Genomic DNA, 23364 nt, shown 5'->3' with positions numbered 1-23364 from the left:
TTTATGATTTTTATGGATTGGCTTTCTGAGGTAGGTATACAGTATACAGGGTGTTTTCTAATTGAATGTCAATAATTATGGGGTGATTTTTGGGCCCATTTTAAGAAAAAAACTTCATATGAACCTATGTCCTAAACATCTTATCTTTCGAGATACAGGGAGGTAAAGTTTTCAGAAATAAATCATTTATTTATTAATATCTACAATACCACTTCAGATATTTCAATGAAATTTGTCATACATGTACTATGAATCAAGAGGCATTTTTTAATGTATCACTTTTTTTTTATTTCCACCAGTGGCGTTCGTACGTAATTTCACCTACCTATTTTGCCAGACATTTATAGTACGCCATAGATTTTTCATGAAATAAAAATAATTTTTGAAATTTCCAATCATTTCCTACCAAAGTTGATCACCTGACTTTTTTCAATCCGATTATAACTATATCGTTAATACATATACATATGACAATATCACCATGGAGAGACATAAGTAGATGTTATGTTTTTAGTACATGTATGACAAATTCCATTAAAATCTGAAGTGGTATTGCAGATATTAATAATAAATGATTTATTTTTGAAATCTTAACCACCCTGTTTCTCAAAAGGTAAGACGTTTAGTTAGGACATAGGTTCATATGAAGTTTTTCTCTTAAAATGGACCCAAAAATTACCTTCATAAATAATGACATTCAATAAGGAAACACTCTGTATATATTTTATATAATGGGCCACACAACACAGGTTACTCTGTGCATCGGTTTCTAAATCGTTGTGTGGTCCTTTTTGTCTGTTTATAATACTGTCAACCTGTTATTGTAAAAATTTGAGACAAATAAACAAATGATGATGATGATGATATCCATTGGTGAGTCCTGTCCGGATTCCGATAGATTCTTTAATTGCCAGCTATGCCTGTATCCTTTAAGAGAAGATATCGCTTTCAGTCATGAAAAATTTAGTGTTCTATTCATAAAAACAGAACATTAGGTTAGACTATCTTATGCATCAAGGTCCATGCACTTTAGGTGATACTCAATAAATTCCTTACCAATAAGTCATAAATTTATTATACATCATCACATCACCATAAATAACAATAAAATTTCTTTCTTAAGATAATTTTTTTACATAATAGATTCTCTTTACAAGGATTTTTTCGAAATTGATTGCAGATGAAATTGTTTCACAAATTTGGATGTAAATAATTTCAAATCAATCAACCTCTTAGTAGTGAACATGTACAATAATGTAAATAGCGTTATGGCCTCAGTTCTTCTGAGAGGAAGAATTATGTCTACTCGAAATCCATGCCATTTCTTCTTCCAAAGCTAGTACACCGCAAATACTAGATGTTTCATTTCATGCTCTACGGTGACATGCTGACAAACTCTTCGCACTTTAGTTTACTGCCCCAGATTGTTCTAAAACTAATAAATGGTTGACTAATCTAAATGGTTCAAAACATGCAGAGTTTTCGAAGACTACCTCTATCTGATAATTTGTGTTTGATGTTATGGATGTGTATCTAGTAACAACACATACAATGGCATTTATATTCGGGTTACATTATGCGTAAATTCCCTGATGGAAACAAATCATACATATGAAGAGAGATTCAGGTTTTTTTGCTTACTATTAGAAAAATTTCAACCGTTCAACGGTAATGAATTGAATTTTATCGATAAAAAGAATACGAATACTACAAAGTTGGATAAGCTGTGGTATCCTTAGAATGTTTATTGAATATCATTTCGCACATAAACACAATTCGTTAGAATACAAAAGGCAATCAATGTTTCTTCTACCAATCACCATGCACATAAAAAGTGGGTTCAGAACAGTACAAACCGGTACATACCATACAATTTCACATGCTCAAACATTCCCAAATTTTATTTTATACAAGTATAGAGTCCTCAAAGAATTGAGTTGCGATTTCTTAAAACATGTATCTCAAAGAGATTCGTATTTATCTATTAGTTCGAGTAATAGTACCTATATGTATAGAGAATTCCAGGGACGGACCCAATTGGGGGTCGGGGGGGGGCACGATCCCCCCTCCTGGGGGATGCTTACATGGTTCATAACTTTGTTTCTTTCCAAGCTGTCGACTTGGTTTTTTTCAAACATTAGGCCCGACAATGAGCATATAGTCTTAAAATGTTTTCCAATGTATACAGGCTGTCCGAAAATAAACTACATATACGGGTTCTGTTTTTCCAAATGGCAACGCCCCTTTTTTGTTACATCTATGGATTTGCCACTAAATTATATTGATATAACACACCCTGGTTTGATAAACTTATATGCCATAGTTTTCGGCTTATGACACATGTGTCGAAATAGGGTCCGACAGATATAAATGCATAACTTCATTCAACATAACTCAACTATAGCAAGCTTGGATAGAAACAAAGTTATGCACTATGTACACATCCTTGGGTCACCCTGTAGGTGCGATATACTTATCAAGGAATATCACTCTTTTGAGAATAATTTAACTTTGTACTCAGTAAAATAACGTGCAATTCGATAGCATAGGATGTTTCTGGAAATCATATAGAAGAAAGTTTTTTTGATAACGAATGACCGAGATATAAATTTTGTTCTCGTCTTGGTGGTAATTCCTGTTATACTGGAAGGAGAGCCAAACTTTGTTTTTTTCTATTACATTTCAAGTGTCTCAACAACTTTTTAACTACTGTTCATCTCAGCTTCCCCAAATCCCAGATCTCAAGGTATCTGCATGTTCTTTCGTCTCAAATTTGACGTAATGAATTGTTATAACTTCTCGAAAATCTTCAAATTTATAGGTAAGTATAGGGTACGAAACATTATTAGATAGGGATTTTTGCTTCCCATCTAATGGTATATTTCAATAAAAATGTGTTGTATTGTAAGTATTTAAAAGAATGAACCTTTTCACTCTACCACTCCTTAGTTAGAGTTAATTTTGAACTTCTCCATTCTGATTAAATTTGACAAGTATAATCTAGAGTAGAGAGTATTCTCTGAGGATAGGTCGTATAATTTTCAACTCTGCAACTTTTGTCTGTACGAAGTTATAATAATCCATTCAAGTCTGTCTTTATGACGAATTTGAGTAAAAAAACTATGTATCTCCAGATTTTTGATGGGGTAAGTTCGAATAAACCGTAGTTAAAATTTGGTGGAAAATCAAAAATGCAAACAATAAAAGAATCCCCTCAAATCAGCATATTTTAAAAGGAAAATACTTTCCATTGATTCATTGATAGCCAGTGGAATAAGCATTCAATTATGAAAAAATTGCAACCAAGAACTTTATTGTTGGAGTGGCTTCAGATATGTCCCAATATGGTATCCTAAGTTTTCCTGTTACTCATAAGTATGGGGAGCTAAAATGTGCCCCTAAAGGAGTTTTTCGCTATTTTTCTATCATATCTCCTGTAGGACTGAAAATTTCAAAAAAAATGCTCGATATGAATGTTTTGGAGTATCAAAGTCGGACTAACTGTTTCAGTTATACAGGTCCTCAAATTAGGCCAATTTTTAACACAAGTTTTGGGAAAATATCCTCGGAAATAACCTATTATAATGATAAAAGTGATCTCCATCAAAGTGGTTGAGCATTAAATTCTGCGTTAAATGGCATCAAGAGCGTTTTTTCTACTTCTGAGAAATTAATTTTTCAGAATAATGAAAAATATTCGTTTTAAAACCAGGTTTGTGAAAATACCTTCTGATGGAAGTAATCTCTGCTGAAGTGTTTGATCATTAAATTCGGCGTCAGAGCATCAAGAGCGTTGTATAGGTACCACCCATTTCAAAACAATAACACATCGAAGTTGTGTCACTTCCGAACAAAACTACATGGAAAATTCACTCCCACTAGCTACTGCTTTGTCTGCTGCATCCACATTTTTCTTCCTCGTATACGATTTATAACAAGAAATATAAAATTTTACGGTATCACAGCTCTTAAAAAGGTTATGATTTCCATAACAAGCAATGTTGAGAGCCCTTTTGATGTCATACACACTTCCTCATCGTCTTCCTTTATCAGATATCACTTAATGATAAAATTTTATCATTAATAGGTTATTTCAGAAGATATTTCCACAAAACTTGTGTTAAAAACTGGTCAACTTTGAGAACCTGTATAACGGAAACGTTTTGTCCGAAATACATGCATCTAATCTCATTCGACGCAAAATTTAATGCTCTACAATATTTATATCAAACATTTTTTCGAAATTTTCAGTCCTACAGGAGATATGATCGAATAACCCCGAAAACACCTCTTAAGGGAGCACATCTCTTATATACATATTGGAACACTTCTGAATTCTGAAGCCATGAATTCTTTGCTTCCGATTTTTTCAAATTTCGAGTCGTGGGAATTAAAAATTTCGATATGTCTGGGATTTCGATCAAATAATTATATATGAAGAATTTCATGAAGAAATGTTCATTTGAATAACATTAGGCAGTCTTTAACTATATATATACCCTCCATATACCTTCAACAACTTAATATGCTAATTGAGGTCTTCGTGCTTCAAATTGAGCAAATTTTTCTTTATGTGGCAGTTTCAAGAGAGTTTTCATGAATATATTTTCAATTGAAGATGAAGTTTAACATATATAGGTACTTTTGGTATACCTAAAAATTTACACCAGTCGAGTAAAACTTTCCTCAAAAATTAATTATTAGCAATGAGAAAGAAATAATTACAACATTCAATAGCTATCTCATTATGAATTTGGAGTATAAACTAATACTGCAGATAAGAACTGTCATCGATGAGAATTTTGGTTATTTCTCTCACCTAATACTTTGAGCACTGGCCAAAGGATCTCATGATGAAAGCTGTGCCATACATTTCAAGAAAATACATACTAACGTTTGATGCTATTGCCGAATGATATGCATAATATCTTGAGCTATTTCCGTCTCTGATTGGTAGATCAAAGAACCTCTCTCCATTATTGAAGGAGTCCATCTCTCATTGAACCTACATGATGAATAAAGCTACTTCCCGAGATGAAGCTGACAAAAATTAGGGGGTCATGGTATAGGGCCTGCCAATACGATTCCAAAATGCCATTAACAAGTTTCTAAAACTACTTCGATTATTATCGAATTGAAATGCAGACTGATTTGTGATTTTAGACAAAAAAATTTATCTGCCCTGTTTTTTGTGTTAAGTACTTGTAAGAATAAATCATCCTGTATAATAATTAGCAAAAATCTGAGTTCAGATTCGAAATCTACAGAATGTTAAGAAGCATTTTGGCACAATTACATGCTAAAATAATACCTATTAATTTCAATCAAGAAATCAATTGTCGGATATATATAGTATCAAGAGAAGTTGTAAAATAGGTGATAAATATTTACGAAAGACATGAATATTTTTATTCTCATCTTTAATCACTCCAGGAAATTTTTTTAATCAGGGACGGAATGCGGAATGTGTCTTTTTTTGAAGTTCTTGTAAAAATAACCGAGCTAGTTTAACAAAAAGCAATAATCTAATAATGGAAATTTGTTGAAAAATGACTGGACACTGGACTAAATTTTTTGTAAATTATATTAGCCCTCTAATAAATTTGAATTAATGAAAATACGCAAAATAATTTTCTATAATAAACAGATTAAAAAAAGGTAAAAACTGAAAATAATATTAGAGAAAGTTTTCAGCATCAATGCATTTTAGAGATCTTGCCACTAGATAAGTGATTCACTGTCGAATTATTTGAGGGTTATTTTTAACACTATTACTTCAGCAGATATTTTCTCTAATGAACTGAAAAAGAAAATTAATTATGTAATAACTGGAAAGGTCCAAGAAATTTTTGAAGAGGTTCCTGTAGAATTTTTTTCGTAGATTTCGAATCTGAGCTCAAGTTTTTGATCATAATTATACACGGTGAATTATTCCTGAAGAACTTGACATGAAAAAATTCAAAGTGTTACTTGATAAAGCCTTTGAGTTTTAATCATGCACCGAAGTTAAAAGTCGGCTGATTCAATAGGACGGAGATGGAATTTTTTTCCTAATTTCACAAAATATTTCATTCAGCTTCCGGTCACCCTGTATAATTCAAGAAAGTTTGAATAATATTCCTGATATACTGAGCAAACAGTTGGCAAGGAATACTGTTGAATAATCTTTCTGAAAGATGCCAACAGCTGAATATTCTGAACAATTCGAAAAATAGCATACTTGAAAAAAATGTAAAGTTTACAACTTCATTATCTGACAAACTCTCTTGGACAGTACGAAATAACAGTATATTAATAGTTCCTAGACTCAGACGTTCGGGAAATTTGGGTCGCTTTTGTTTTGACACTAATGGATAAATAAATACTTGTTCCAATTGGACCCTACATGAAAACAATGATATTTCGTGTTTTTCCTCAGCTCTGAAATTGCATAGCATTTATTCTCGAAGGATCGAATTCGACCTAGAAATAGACTCATCTATAAACCACATGATCTAACGGGAGTTCATCAAAATTAGTTAGGCGGGGTGTGGAAATTTCGAAGTTACTCCTGAATTATTTTCGATCGTTTTCAAAGTTCAAGATCTCGGTTGAAATGATACACAGGACGAGAAAAAGTAACGCCCAACATTAATCTTCGTTAGTCCTTTTTTGTAGAAAAATTTTCGAAAAAGGGAACTTCTCATATCATGCACAAAAACATTAGAAAAAGGCAAGATTTAGATAAAATTTCAAAATCATTAGTCCCCAATAAAAAACGTGGTAAGTACGTTGCATTTTTCATTTAACGCTGTACTACTATTTATAGTTGAATAATGTCGTTAGAAAATGATTCTAGGTTTGTTCTATCCTCTTTATAACCAAATTTCTAAGAAAAAAGATGCAAATTCATTTCGAAATAACACTGTTGAGATGCGAATTCTAGACGTTTTTCAGTAATGTCAGAAAGGGTTGTAAAACATCAATTTAATCATATTTCCATTCATCCTGGTTTTGTCATTTATGGAGATTAAATATATCGATTATAGTTTCCATTCATACTTTTTCACAACACAAACACCATACCAAGCCAGAATTCGAACCCAGCCAACTACACAACGTTTCTTGAACTGGTATAAGGAGATGTTTCTACTTGTATTAAGTAATTTTTTTTTGTATTAAGTAAATTTTCATTGTTCTGAAGGGAAGTAATAGTATTATTTCCCTTCAGAACAATTAGATGAAATTTACTTCTTTATATATTTTATCTATTGGGAATTCAAGAATAACTTTAATGGTGGTAAACAAGAAATTTAACGTTGATTCAACGTTTCTTACATCCCATTGAAATTGGGGAGCCGAAGAGGGAAATTCGGGATTTACTCGAGCGTGTCAGATTAATATAAGGGGACATAATTTAGACCCTGTAGAGTACCTCTACCAAAAATTAGACCTGTATATAGGGGGAATTGTCTAGGACAGCCTTTCAGAATCGTAAAAAAAATACGATCATTGTATATACTCGAGCGTGTCAGATTAAGATATATGTGGTTAGTTACATGTTGAAAAGTATATATTCTCTTAATCTGACAATTTAAGAGTGTCGAAAATGTGTGGGAGGGCGCCAAAGTTGCAAAAAAAAACGTCACGTGTACATTCTCGAGCGCGGTGGCGTTTTTTCTTATTTTGAAGTTAATGATTCAAGAATAACGGAAAAAATATAATCTGACAGTTTTAGCAAGCCGAAACAACAAAAATTGGCCATAAAGGTCACGAAAATCAGTTTTTTTGAATTATCTCCTTCCCTGATGGGCTTCAAATGTTTTTCGCATTCATTATAAAAGTTGTAGAGCATAACATTTGCTACAAATTTTGTCCCAACAATTTTTTCTACGTTCAAACCTTTTTGAGATATATGGCGATTAATGCGAGGTGTTTAGCGATACATGCTGAAGCGAAAATTCACTCGTTGGAAAATAGTACATTCTAAGGTTCAGTCACAGACAACACTAAAATTTTCGTGACTAATTTCGAAAAAATTCGAAAAAATAACTTGTCATTTTGACAATTGGATGAATGTAGGTTAGACTGGGATTCTACATTGACCTTGCCCTTTCGCATGTGTGGCTAAGCTTCTCGCCCTTATCGCCCTCTAACTCGAGAACGGTTAAGAGTATGTAAAATTGCTTCAGACATAAGTTGTGTAGAATTTTATTATCTACAACTTTCATAATGAATACAAGAACGATTAGAGGTACAGGGAGGGAAATATTCGAAAAAAAAAGGATTTTTATCATCTTCAAAGTGTCAGTTTAAGAAAACCCCCCTGATAAGTGTCAGAATAATGGGTCAACACATCTACAACACCGAGATTAACCATCTGTATGAAAATCTGACACGCTCGAGTATGTACAAGTAACGATTTTTTTTTACATTTTCAAAGGTCCGCTGTGACCTTGCGTCACGTCCAAATTGTCTGTCCCTTGAAAAGTAGATTCCTTTGGGTCCAATAAACATATCCTCCAAAAATCTGACACGCTGGAAAAATTTTTTTTTTACCATTTTCAAGTCTTCCGTACGGCCAGTCCCACCGCGCAAACTTTCAGATAAGCAAGAATTCATTATCAGAGACACGTAGAGCATATACAGTATCTTAATTTGACACGCTCGAGTATATGTACACCTGACGATTTTTTTTACCTCTTTGCGACCCTGCAGACGCTTTCCCCACCGCTGAAAGTGCATACATCATAGAACCTTTTTTCTATATACCATCTAATCTTCAAAATCCACTAGGTATCCACAACGCTCGAGTAAATCCTGATATAGCATCGTCGGCTCCCCAACTATTGATTTAACGTTGAGGAGACACGATAAAGACACCTGTCACCTGTCATATTGGTGGCTAAAGTCACGAGATGTTGAATAATTTCCCATTCAACGTTGATGAACCTAAAGTGTACCTCATTGACCTCAAAATCCAAAAAAAGAAGTAAAAATTCGTAGAGAGTGAATGACAAACTCCTCAATTATACAGCGTGTCCCAAATTCGATGTCCAGTGAGGGAATCTCGGAAACTAGAATAGCAAGAGCAAAACCGATGACAAATTTCTTAGCTCCTTTTCAGAGGAACAAAGAACGGTGAAAACCGTAGCCTCCTACGATTCTTTGTTTTTGAGTTACATATTAAGAAAAATTGAGATTTTTGACGATTTCGAAATGTCCTCATAACTTTTTTGTCTTTGATGTTACAGATCTGAAGCTGGAACCTTCTACAGCCTCCGACAATACCAGATAATTCAAATATTGAATTGATGTGGCCGATACTTGATGAAAATACATAATTGAACTTGAAAGATTATTCGATTTTCACAATATGAGTTTTTAAACCACGACACGTGTTTCGCTATCACAATAGGATGTTCAGGTGGGTGAAGATAAAAAAAAAGTTTACCAGCTCACCTGAAGATGCATTTGTGCTACCGAAACACGTGTTGTGGTTTAAAAACTCATTATGTGAAAAATGAGTGTTTGAATGTCAGATTGAAAAGTCTTTCGAAATGATGTGCCACATATTAAACTGTGAAACATAAATACATCCTGTTGTGTAATGTAAAAACGTGTGCATCAGAAAGGAATGGCACATTATTTCATTTCGTTCAGTTCAAAGAATACATACCTTATATTGGAAGGTGTAAAAGAAGTAGTCACTTGACTACAGTATTAGTTTTAGCAAAGGATGAACATCACTTCCATGAGCTACTCGTATATACTTATGTATATTTTAGCTGAAGCTTAAACCTCTCGAAATATAAAAATATTTTAAACTAGGGACAATTCTGCATTTTCTTAATCGTAGGTTTCAAGAGTATCATATCTATTTTAATCAATTATTTTTCTTCCTTGCAACGAACTTCCTTCTTCATATAGTTAATGTGTGATGGTGGTGTTTTACTAGTAATCATAAAAGATGAGATTGCATCCTTCGATACAGATATTAGTGTTGTATGATGCAACTATCATGGTCTAATGAGCATGCACAGGCTTACAACCATAACTACTAGTGTCAGGCAGGAAAGGGATGTGACTCGTTTAGGGCTAGCATTGCACATGTCTTCCTCGCAAAAGCACATGTGACCAGTCCCGCTACTTTCCATCATGCACACGTGATCGACCATGAACAGGTTTATCTGAAGCTGAGATGTGCAAGTTCTCCTGACGACTTCGTACGCTGAAAAAAAATTGTATATTTCAATGGTCAAGGTAAAAAAAATAAGGGAAATTTTTCATAGTCAAAAATAATTTATTATCGTAAATGTGTAAGTTGTGACTATAGATATAACGACTGCTCTCTGGTTCTAATTAGGGGATTTTAAAAGCGACCTCTATATCAAGGGGGTAATTACTCCCACCCCCCAAGAGCACTACAACCAATTCGATTTTTTAAATTTTATTCAGGAAAAAACTAAGGAAAATTATATAATAATGAAATGAAAAACAAAGATTTCTTGTACAATGGGGAATTCTCCTCAATTTGGGTTATCACAGCATAGGCAAGTTTAAACTGGATAATTATGAGTTTCATTCATGAATTTTTCAAATGCACCACGGAAATTCCTCAAATATGAGGTTTTGAAATTTAAATCGCTTCGTTTCTAGTTTACGATTTGACAACAGCGCCTACAAGAAATAAAAAAAAAAACAATGGCTTGTTTATAAAGTAACAGCTATTGATTTACAGCCATCATGAGGCGCGTACTCACTGGCGATCCTCAAAAGCAACCGGCCACAGAACAGACCCACTTGACTTACTTTATGCAACCGGCCTACAAAATCCCATAAAATTTTACGATCTTCCCCGTTCGTCGCAGACTTCATAGACAGCCATCTTTGTCTATCTCATCACGGCCTTCTAAACTCCCCGTCTTTAGACGGCCGTGATCTCATCAAGATAATGTATTTGCTGTCCTTTGTTATAACGCATATTTCAGTCGATGTTGCCAACTTGTGCAATAGAAACGAAACTCAAAATTTTGAACACCCATTTTTATTTTTCATTTTTAAGTACTGATAATTTTTTCTGGGAAACGGTTGAAATGGTTATTTCAAAATGTGACGTTTCAAAGATATTTATTAAAAAATTCATCATTTTCTCCAGATGGAGTATTCCCTATTGTAAGAAAAAATTCCTATAAATATGGGACTCCAAATGCTTCGTATTCGAGATACCCTCAGGTAGAAATTTTAGTTCAAAATTTAAATTGTTCATTCCATTATCACCCCCATATTCCTTAAACTTCCTCTTTGCTTTTTGAGAAGCACTTTCAGAATTTTTATTGAGGTAACAAATAGGAGTTAACAACATCGTTTTCGTATAAACGTATGTAAGTCGTTTTAGTTACAAAATCCTCTTTTAGGCCAACCGAATGCTTTCATAAAATTGAATGGAGCATATACAGGCTGAGTCTTTGACTCGTACAAATATTTTAACAGTAAATTGTCGAGCTCAAAAAAAAACTTTTTTCCTGTGCCATTTTTTCCGGTTCGGTTCCGATAAAGCCATTTTAAATTTTCATAATGAGCTATGCCACCCCTGGAGAAACAAAATTCCCTTCAGAATGTAGAATGTAAATCTATGACACTACACAATGTATCTTTTAAACAGTGTTGCATTCAGCCAAAGTACCCAATTTTCCGAATATCACAAATATTTTTTATTTACAACATTTTACTGTAATATGTTGTAAATAAAAAATATTTGTGATATTCGGAAAATTGGACGTTTTGTAAAATACAAGTATTCTTTATATTATCTCGTATACTGCGCTGTTTTCGGGTAATTTGATGTTATAATATGTAATATTATTACATATTACAATGTTATATAACGTTCAAATATCCATTAGATAGCGTTCAACTCATTGTTTCTTTGAATATGTTCGGTATTTTTATGGTACGTAATGGTCAATGAGAAAACTGGAAGACGTGGGTGATATCTTGTGTTCGAAAAATATCTATCAAATAAATGAAGATCTATATTCCGAAATTCATTTCATTCGATAAATCCTTTTGTGAGATAGAACTAAAAATAAAAAAAATGATTTTTTTTAACGACATGTATCTTTTAAACCGAGAAAATTCGGAAAAATTGGTAGGGAAAAGTGTTTCTTTTGACCTCAAAAATCTATTGTTGAAATATGTGTACGAGTCAAATACTCACCCTGCATATGGTCCAGAAACTGTATATCAAAAAAGGCATTTCGAAATGAAAAATTATCAATGCAGAAACTGTGCAATAAGTATACAGGGTGTCCGGGGAATAACTGTACATACTCTTACCAGAGGTAGAGTTAGACTAGCTGGTTACAGATTGACTATAAAAAATTAATTTCTGGATTTCCCTAGAAAGCTACAGGGTGATTTTCCAACTTCATGGAAATACTTAGACCATCATAAAATCCAAACTTATTGACGGATATTATTGAAACTTGGGAGGTTTTTGACACATGCAAAGGTCAAATCAAAAAGATATCAATTATTTCATTATTCCAGGGCCGGACTCATTAATATTCATTTAAAGTGTTCAGGGCAAAAAAAACACTTTGTATTTCAAATGACAAATAATTGATTCGTTCTTTAGGAAGAAGCTAAATTATGCTTCAATTCTCGGTATCACTCAAAGTTGTCACATCAAGAATTATTTTTTTATGAATTTTTGAATTTGGATAAAGTTCGAAAATTTGAATTTTTCACCATGAAGAGAACTGGAAATGTCATGTTTGAATATAAAATGCGAATGTATTAGTAGAAAATTCACAAAAAAGTTCAGAGCTTTAATGAGCACTTCAATAAACAAACAATAACAAATGAAAAAAACTGAAATACAGTAAAGAGTACCTAATAAAAATAAAAATAGGAACGAATGAATTGCTGAGTCAACGATATTTCAAAAGTGGTTCGAAATGAAAATCAATAGCTTGTATACATTTCTCTTGCCGAATTTTCAAATTGGATACAGCCTTTCGAATCATATCACCATTATTTCTTAAAATATCGCAACAGTTGATTATTCTGTTCATCAGCTGTTCTCTTCACTGGAAGAAGTGTAACTTTGGTCTATATCATTGTTGTCGAACACCCAGTATACATAAGAATAATTTTGAAATATGCTTCTGTATACCCTATACACATCACCAATTTTTTTTTTCAAAATACCTTCATTTACTCCCTCAAAGTGAAATCCGCGTCTGGGGTGGCCACCCAGAATATCAACAAATTATTATAGTCTTCTTCACCTTCAGTGACTTTTTTAAGAAAATTTATTATTTATTTTCGACCGGCACAAGATGACTATGTCCTGTTAATGTAAAAAAGTTGCAATTTTCGAACTTTATCCAAATTAAAAAATTCATAAAAAAATATTTGTTCATGTGACAACTTTGAGCGGTACCAAAAATTGAAGCATAATTTAGCTTCTATCAAAAAAGCTAATCAATTATTTGTAATTGGAAATACAAAGTGTTTTTTTTACCCTGAACACTTTAAATGGAGATTAATGAGTCCGGCCCTGCAATAATGGAATAATTGATATCTTTCTGACTCAACCTTAGCATGTATCAAGAACCTCCTAAGTTTCAATAATATCCGTCAATAAGTTTGGATTTTATGATGGTCTAAGTATTTCCATGAAGTTGGAAAATCACCCTGTAGCTTTCTAGGGAAATCCAGAAATTAATTTTTTATAGTCAATCCGTAATCAGCTAGTCCATCACTATCTCTGGTATGAGTATGTACAGTTACTCCCCGGACACCCTGTATATCAAATACTGCATTTCTAAAATGCAGTATTATCAATACAGAAACTGTGCAATGTGTCCCATTTTGGTTGAGATCGCTATTATTAAAAATAGAGACATGCGATTTTCGCAACCCTGTATCACTTTTTCATGTAAAATTTTGAAAGCCACAAACAGAAATATTCTAACTACTTTTGTTCTTGAAATACATGGCGAAAACGAAAATGTTCACTTCACAACCTAATACTTAATGAATTTTAGCTTGAAAAATAAGAAAAATCTATATTTATGTTTGTTTTTTCAATAGTTTATGTTGTTATTATGAGTTTATGTTAACAATATAATTAAATGAATAGGTTTAAATCAAATGTCATGGCGTTTTGAAAAAGTAATAATTAAATGCACGTATGAAAGAATTCATGGCCTACTATTGAAAAAACAAACATAAATCAGGATTACTCTATTATTGAAAACATTGGACGTTAAAATATACAGGATGTTCTATTTAAAAAATGCCAAGTTTGTGCCCAATCCCAAAAACAGTGCTCTAAAAAAAATTTAATTACGTTACTGACTTTTATATAAAAATATCTATAAGAAGTTTTCATTTTTTTTCTATTTTATATATAAGATTATTATATAATAACATCTCCAGAAGTGAGCGTTATCGTTTTCGTCCTGTATTCCAGGAACAAAAGTGGTTGGAATATTTCTGTGTATGGCTTTAAAAGTTTTACAAAAAAGTAATACAGGTTCGCGAAAACCGCATGTCCGCATGTCTCTATCCGTATTAATAGCTGAGATACAGTGCAGTCTCACCCAAAATGGAACACAGTATACAGTAACTGTATATCATAAACATCCAGGGTCGTAAAAGAATTTACTTAATCCATGATTTTTTTCAACTCATTCAAATTGAATGTTTTGGTCGACGATTTTTTTCGACGTTTGTCCTTTAATGTTAATGTTGTTTTAAGCACCAGGATCATATCAGTTCTGAGTAGTCCTCACATCATAATCATATAATATCGTTTCAAAATGCTTTGATTGTTGAAATCTTGTTGCAATTTTGTGAAAGTAGTTCAAAAAGGTTATCATTAAATTGAAGAAGTAACAAATATATCCAAACATTGTTGATTTGAGAATTCGGTTTGAATTCAATATCCTGGAATGGAATGGAGTTTAATGAAATTTTGAGTCCGTATTCTTCTATCAACGGGGTTGAATGTCAAGAAATGGGGAATACAAATCAATTTTGTCCACCGAAATTGTGAAAATCGAAAAATTTGAGTATCGAGCCATCATCAAGTACCTGTATTTAAAAGGGTTAAGAAGTAAGCAGATTTACGAAGATATGTTTAATACATTTGGTGATCAATGTCCTTCATATGCGACCGTTAAAAATTGGACTGCAAGCTTCAAAAGAGGTAAATTTTCCATTGAAGATTATGACCGATCGCGAAGGCCAGTTTCTGTGTCAGTCCCCGAAAATATCGATGAAGTTCAAGACATGATTTTACCAGACCGTCGAATTGGGCTAAAACGGATATCTGAAGCACTGAATATTTCATACGAACGCATTCATCATATCTATATATGATGTCAATTTGGACATGAGAAAAATTGCTGCAAAATGGATCCCCAAATGTTTGGATGTTGACCAAAAGTGTGCAAGGGTAGAAGCATCGCGTTCGATCTGTGCTCGATTTGAAAACGTTGTAGACTTCTTGAACCGAATTGTTACTATGGATGAGACTTTGGTACATTTCTACCATCCAGAAACAAAGCAACAATCGATAGAATGGCGACACTCTATGGTTCTCCAAGACCTAAGAAGTTTCGTGTCCAAAAATCTGCTGGAAAAGTTTTTGCTTCAGTTGCCATCTAGTAATCATGATTGATTTTTTAATAATATTAGAACAAAAACCGGAGATTACTATTCGACATTAGTGACCACTCTACGGAAAAAAATTAAAGAGAAAAGAAGCGGAAAGCTATCCAAAGGTGTTTTGCTTCTGCAGGACAACGCCCCTGCACACAAATCACATGTTGCCATGCAAAAAATTCGTGATTTAGGGTTTGAATTAATAGAACTCCCCCCTTATTCACTAGATTTTGCTCCATCCGACTGTCATATCCCTTTCCTCAACTGAAAAAACGTTTAAGAGGTCGTAATTTTTTTTCCAACGAGGAAATAATAAAAGCTGTGGAGGTCTGGTTCGCAGAGCAAGAAGACACATTTTTTTTTAAAGGTCTAGAGACGTTGCGGGTTCGCTGTAATGAATGTATCGAATTATGAATAGAATATGTTGATTAATAAAATATTTTGAAATTGAAATTTTGTTTGGTTCTATAGTAGGCTAAGAATTTTTCAATAAATACAAAAGTGAGTAGGTACTCTTCCACTATTATTCCTGTCATCTCGTATTCGATGGAAATTTTGAAGCGAAATTTCGGGATAAGATAGTACACGATATATAAGATCTTAAACATGAGCTATCGCAACACCCCTCATCCCTATTCAAAATCAAGGGGTCGTGCTCACCCCCGTTAGGAGGTTACAGCTATGGGGATGAAAAAAAAGCGGAAAAGTTGTTCCCCTCGAATCAGAAATTGACGGGTCCGAGCGATTTTCCAAATTTTCATTTGAAAGCCAGAAATCGTGGTGTTAAGTTTTCGTTGGAGCTCAATGTAGATATGTGTATATCGAGAAAAATACTCACCTGACTTTGAATTTCTGACCATTTTCACACAGCATCCATTGCAAGTCATCAAGGGGGGTTGATCCCTAGGTAGAGCAGTATAGTTGAATGGATCCTTACATCGAATATCGGACCAACTATCGCACTCATAGCAGTATATTTGACGTGCTGAAAATTCGCGTTTATCAGTTCATTCAACACAGTTTTTATAATATCAAGGCAGCAGGGCATCATAATGTAAATTGGAAATATTTGAATTCCACAGGTCCAAAAAAATTTAAAAAATCAAATTCACCAAAAAAAAACAAAATAATTGGTATATGGTTTCTACGGGTTTGCTAGCACAAACGTACTTTAGTTACAGACAAAAGACAATTATATTACCTACCTGTCCTTTCTGAGATGTTGAATAGATGAACTCAAAAAATAATATGAAATTATAATAATAAATTAACGAAGTTTCGTTTATACTCAAAATAATACGAAAATAACATGTTAGTTCAGTATCCAACTTGACAAAACTTACTGGAATGTGTAACAGTCAACAAAATTCTATCTACTGCATTTACTATTTTTATTTTGTAGTAAAAAACGAAAACACGTCATTTTCGTAGATTGGTGAAAGATGAAAGATCCCATCAATTACATGTTTACTTTTATAATCGTGATTTTTATTTCAGATAATGCCAAATACTACCCCACGAGTGGAGTCAACTCAACTCAACTTACATGAAAAATTGCTTAATTAAAAGAAAATTGATAAGTTCGAGCATTTTTCTACAGAAATAGTGTAGACTGATATGAATATAATACTGATTTATGAATATTGTGCGTTACATTTACTCACTTTGTAAAATTTTTACTCAGGCAGATCAACAATATTTTCGAAAGGGGCATATTTTGAAATGAAACCTTCATCTTATCATATCAACTTTTTACATAACAGTCAAAAATTGAAATTGAAAAGAGAAAGTGTATTTTTATGAGGCATGAAAATATCAATATTCCTTAGAAAAAAGCAAAAAAATAACTCAAAACGAAACGCTGAAATACTCAATTTTCAAACCCCTTTTTCTGGCAATGAAATTTATTGTTTTTCTTCAAACCCTTGTCCACAACTTCATCCGTTGTTTTTTTATTTTGTAGTTTTTTTCAATAGACTTTTGTGAAGTTATGGTGAGATTCCATTTTCCGTGAGCTTGCCATAGAGCCCACACATGGTATACAGGGTGTTTTCAAAGGTGAGGTTTTTTTTGACAGAAGAGAAGATAGAGATCATCAAAAATTAAAACCAAACGAGAGTCAACGTGTTTCAGGGTCTTAATTAAATACAGGTAATATAATTTGAAAGTATCGAGAAACAATCAATTCGATTTGTCCATATTACTACCTACATAATGATAGAATGGATAATGATAGAGATTTTTGGTCGAATCTCCTTAGCAGAAATAATCAAAAGAATGTGATTTCCCATTTCCATTTTTTTATAAGAATCCCAATGAATCATGAACCGTTAAATTCACCAAAGGTATATGGCATGCTGTGGAAATTGTCATCAAAGCAGCTATCTAACTAAGCAAACATATACTGGGTGTGCTTTTGAAATAAAAAGGAGCAGACTGTTTCCGCTACAACCAGAAGTTGCAGAGTTCTGAAAATATTTCAGAAAAAAAAATTCCTTGTCGGAAACTCCAATAGCAAATTCTCAGTACAAATTATTGATTTGTTTTCCATGACCGTCTGATATCACCCTTTATAAACCCTTTGTACCTTAAACACACTCAATAACATTTAAAATGTTAGTAATTCGAATTTGTGGAATAATTCATTATTCGATACTTACTGCTAAAAGTATCTTGTATTCACACTATTAATATCCCAATCATTTTTCGATTGATACTTCTTGAATTGCCCTTTACACTCAGTTTTTTTTATGTGTTTTGAGTGTTATAGAGATAAATACCCAAGAAAAAATTTCAAATGATAAATAAAGCAAGTAGAAAACTTATTTGAACAATTTGTATGACTATATTCGTCACAAAAATGGTAGGTCCTTAAAAAATAATCAAAAAGAGGATGCTGAAGCAATTTTAAATTGTCGTTTGAATAAATTCATAAATTCTCTCAATCACTTATTTTTCAATCTATACAATACAAGGTTTATTTGAAGATGAGGCTTTTTTTTAACATCTTGGGTAAAAATTCAACTTATGAAAATAATATAAAAAGGGGGTAACCTTTCTGCTGAGGATGTTTTTTCCAAAAAAATCTTTATCATTTTCAATTATGGTGTATTATAACACTGTTTGGTGTTCGGACCTAATAAATGTACAGGGGGTTCATTAGAAGATCATCAAGTATAGGACAAATCGAATTCATCAAAACTGAATATTTTCAAAAATTACAACCTATATGTATTTTCTATTGTTTCAGTCGATTTTAAGTAAGAATAAGAAGGTAAGTTGGATAAATAATATCAAAGAAAATTTGAAAAAAGGAAAAAGAGCTATTTCGAACTATTTGATATGAATTGTATATGATAAATTATTTGATGAGATTGTTGAGAATTCATCAAAAATGTGTTATGCTTCAACATTTTTTTCATTAGAATCCCAATAACTCATAAATCGTTCAATTCCTACTGAAGATATGGTATACTGTCGAAATTACCATCAGCCATATATCGATGAAAAGATATATTGGTTGTTTCCGGTGTAACTATGGAAGTTGTAGAGGTACAAAAATATTTTAGGGGGAAAGTTCATTATCAAAAATGGCAACAACATGCAAATTTTCAGCACAAAATTTAGAAGTCCATAAATGTCTAATAAGCCATCGTGGTGAATCACCATGTATAACTTGGAATCTTTTCTAATATATTCTCAACCAAGTGAGCAAAATGTAGTAGCTGTAGAAATTTGACCGGAAACAATTCTTTTTTTTAATCACACGTGCTCCAATATAGAGGGTGAGTTTTTCAATCGTACAACGTACAAGCATTTTAACAGTAGATTCTTATAAGGTCAAAAGAAACACTTTTTTCCTATACCATTTTTTCCGATTCAGCACTGATAAAAAGATATAGCCGTTTCAAGTTATCATAAAGAACTGTGCTACCCCTGGACAAACAAAATCACCTTCAGAATAACTAGATAAATCTGTGACATTACACATCTGTGGATCTTTTAAACAGGTATTCAGCCAAAGTACCGAATTTTCCGAATTTCACAGATAGGTACATTTAAATTTTTGAACATCAAATTACCCAAAAACGGCGCATTATACGTGAAAATATGAAGAAAACTTTTATTTCACAAAACGTTCAAATGTTCATTAGATGCGTCCAGCTTAGTTTCAAAAGAGTTGGGTTCTTTGAATTTTTGTTATCTTTATGGTACTTAATGAGAAAACCAGAAGACGTAGGTAATACATATATTGTAATCGATAAAGTTTCATCAAATAAATGAAAAACTATATTCCAAAATTCATTTCATTCGATGAAATCGTTTGTGAGATAGAAGAGAAAATAACATTTTTTAATGATTTTTCAACAGTCTTTATCTTTCAAACCGAGTAGATTCGGAAAAAATGGTGAAGGAAAAAAGTTATTTTTTTGGACCCTATAGGTATCTACTGTTGAAATAATTGTACGAGTCAAAGACTCACCTTGTAGAGAAGTCAGAAAAAAACAGAAACGATTTTTTGGAATATATACTGGACTGTTCTCCAAAGAATGTTTTGCGCACAGTACTTTTCTAATAGTCTTAAGTAACTTATTCAGTTTCTCTTTTATTTTCGGTTATTGGCACTGCTTATTTCCATTAACATTTCAAAAAAAACAAGTTTTACATTTTTTTGATGCCGATTAAACAGGTACGAAGGCAGTTTTGCAAATTTTCAATTGACCATCGAAATACTTCATAAACTCATTTACGATGAATGTAAATAACCGTTTACTACTTTAAAAAGAGTGTGGTCTGCATATATTGGAACCCAATTTTCTTATTTTGGTAGAAAAGCTTCAGATGAGATTATACTTTTTTAAAATAACATTCTTTCTTATTAACAATAAAGAAACAATAAGAACTGATTTTTTTAAAGTCACTTACTCTGGCACTCTGCTTCAACATAGACGATGAATATTGAAAATAAAACAGCTGCAATAAAAACATCACTGAGTATTCACTGGCTCAAGATTTTACACATCAATTAAACTCGATTCATTACCTATCAAGAATAAGATACACTTTAACATAATGTTTATACTGTTGATATGCCTATCATATTCTACTTTCCGTCTGAATCAATTGAAAGATTCTTTATATTATTACTCAATTTGTGCATGAATTATTAATATGTCGATATGTCCTCAGGTGGATATCAAAATTTCATTTTCTCAGTATCATGCTTTCAAAATTAACTATTTGGAGGAATATCAATTCAACATCTATCGCTTCTGCGGCATCTTTTCACCTTATACACTATTGATCTTTGCGCAGTACCCCCTCCACACTCAAACGAAACCGTTGAAATGATGAAATGTGCCCGTTTATTTTCAGTCCAGAAAACAGAACATTCTGAGGATATTCCCACAGCAAATAATAGATTCTGTTCATTCAGACAATGTTATCCCAAATCTGAATAGATTTTCATAGGTGACATCCCGGATTTCCTCCAAGTTTATTTTTTTATTGCAGCGCACGCGTTTTCGTTATGCGTGCGATTTTGCGTCCGGTATGCGTTGAAATTGTTTGAATGATATGGGATCGATGAATTTTGAATAATTCAATGTGTTTCTAAACATAGACCACTCAATTGCGGGTTATTGCATGATGAGTGGATGCTAAAGATGTCTATCCTGTTATATTGAAGCGGATATTTTCAAGAATAGTTTGGTATATTCGAAGACTGAAGTGGATAATTTGCATACATATACAGAGTGATACAACCTGGTGGCCTTTTAGACGTTTACATAAACTAAGCAGCAAGTAAAGTGGGACACCTAAAAATTGCCGAAGTTTGATTAGATATTAACTTCGACATTACTTTGATGATGTTGGATTTTCAACCCGAGAAGCAAAGCATTATGCTTCACCTATACAGAGTGCCTGCATTCGAATGCGAAGGACTAAGGGAGTTGATTCCTCCATTAAAATAAGCAGGGGTAGTCCATATAAATTTTTTTTCGAAATCGACCTCCCTTCCAAGATACAGCCTTTGAAAGGCGATGACGAGTTGACAGTTTTAAATTTTTTTAAGAGTTCTAAAAAACACTGAGTCATAAAACTACACATTATATGAAGCACTAAGTAGATGTTACTCACTCAATTTTTTGAGATCTCATAACTTCATTATTAGGGGTTGAAAATAGCAACCCGTTATGATTTTCCTTCAAAAATTGTTTAGGTGGGATAGATTTTCGAAAAATAAAATTCTCCTATGGTTTCCCATTCAGTTCTGGAGAAAAAAAGTCTCTTGCAAAATTTCAATACAGTCGATATTTTTCTCGGAATAAATAAAAACTTACAAGCAGTTCTGATCACTGTTCATTCCATTTCAGCGTATACCTAATAAGTGTTCCATAAAATGACTACCTCCCGTTAAAATACATGTTGTTATTTTCAATCCCTATTAATTAAATAATGAGATCTGAAAAACTTGTGTGAGTAACATCTACTTAGTGCTTCATATTTTGTATAGTTTTATGACCCGTAAAAAAAATAAACAGTGTTAACTTGTCATCGCCTTCCAAATGCTATACAGGGTGTTCCTAAATTGAACGTACAAACGAAAAGGGGAGATTCCTTAAGTGAGTTTAAGAAAAAAAAGTCCCATAAACATGGGGTCGCAAACGTTTCGTTTTCTAGATACAGAGTGTTGAAGTTTGAATTTTTTTCAAGTTTTTTTCTCATAGTATCTACACTTCACAAGATATTCAACTGAAATTTGGCATAGATATTACATTTTAGAGTTCTCACGTTCAATAATTTGATGTGTCAAAACTGGCACTGAATTCATTCACCACAGATTACAAACTGGCCTTCCTATCATAGTTACGAGAATTCCGAGAGAATCGTTCAAAATTTTTTTTCTCGAAATCGTTGGTAGATACGACAAAACTACAAGAGACCGAAAAGTTTAGTATAAGAACAAAGCTTCTTTTTACATTTTTTCAAATTAACAGTTGCTCACCAAAAAAAAGTTCTGCAGAAGAACAGGTGGCAGTGTTCCAGAAGAAATATCACCCTGTAGATCTTCTATCGAAATTGCCATGTCACGTGGTGAGAACTCTAAAATATAATATCTATGCCAAATTTCAGTTGAATATCTTGTGAAGTGTAGATAATATGAGAAAAAAACTTGAAAAAAATTCAAACTTCAACACGCTGGATCTCGAAAACGAAACGTTTGCGACTCCATGTTTAATGGGACTTTTTTTTCTTAAACTCACTTAAGGAATCTCCCCTTTTCGTTTGTATGTTCAATTTAGGAACACCCTGTATGTCTTGGAAGGAAGGTCGATTTCGAAAAAAATTTATTGGAACTACCCCTGCTTATTTCATCTACCTAAATCCTTCTCATTTATTTACAGACATCCTGTATATGCCACTGGCACAGGGTCATTTTTTTTTGAAACGATGGATAGATAGGCCGTTACCTACTGCGCTCAGTTACCCCAAATGCATACTTGCGACTGTATGCCCTCCTCTGACTGAAGTGACCCAACCGTGACCTACAGATCCTTCCACACTCCGGGCATGGATGGTCACCAACCAGATCTGGCATTCTGGCCACCGCTGTATTCTTCTCGAGTCTTCATTATAACTTTGTACTTTTGTACCAAGGACCTCCACTGTGATCTGTGATCTGTCTAACACTTCCCAGTT

General features: G+C 33.0%; 1 protein-coding gene across 1 annotated transcript; it reads right to left on the bottom strand.

The window, feature by feature from the left end:
• Positions 1-1052: 1052 nt before the first annotated feature.
• Positions 1053-21000, bottom strand: LOC123307293 (protein quiver). Its single transcript, XM_044889538.1, has 5 exons — positions 20705-21000; positions 20587-20634; positions 16499-16645; positions 9659-10210; positions 1053-1435 (listed from the first exon to the last, which is right to left on the bottom strand). The coding sequence occupies exons 1-4, from the start codon at positions 20730-20732 to the stop codon at positions 9999-10001; spliced, it is 435 nt and encodes a 144-aa protein (XP_044745473.1). The 5' UTR covers positions 20733-21000; the 3' UTR covers positions 1053-1435; positions 9659-9998.
• Between the last annotated feature and the right edge of the window lie 2364 nt (positions 21001-23364).

Source organism: Coccinella septempunctata, chromosome 2 (assembly GCF_907165205.1).
Source record: "Coccinella septempunctata chromosome 2, icCocSept1.1, whole genome shotgun sequence".
NCBI lineage: Eukaryota > Metazoa > Arthropoda > Insecta > Coleoptera > Coccinellidae > Coccinella > Coccinella septempunctata.
The sequence above is the reverse complement of the archived record's forward strand: the minus strand, read 5'-3'. Positions and strand labels throughout refer to the sequence as shown.

Bases quoted from the DNA above. Each gene is read 5' to 3' on its own strand.
- LOC123307293 (XM_044889538.1), bottom strand. From the start codon at position 20,732: ATGTTAAAGTGTATCTTATTCTTGATAG. The intron at 16,646-20,586 runs GTAAGTGACTTT...GCGAATTTTCAG, and splicing joins TGTTGAAGCAGAGTGCCAGA to CACGTCAAATATACTGCTAT. The intron at 10,211-16,498 runs GTGAGTATTTTT...ATTTTTTTTCAG, and splicing joins GGTCAGAAATTCAAAGTCAG to CGTACGAAGTCGTCAGGAGA.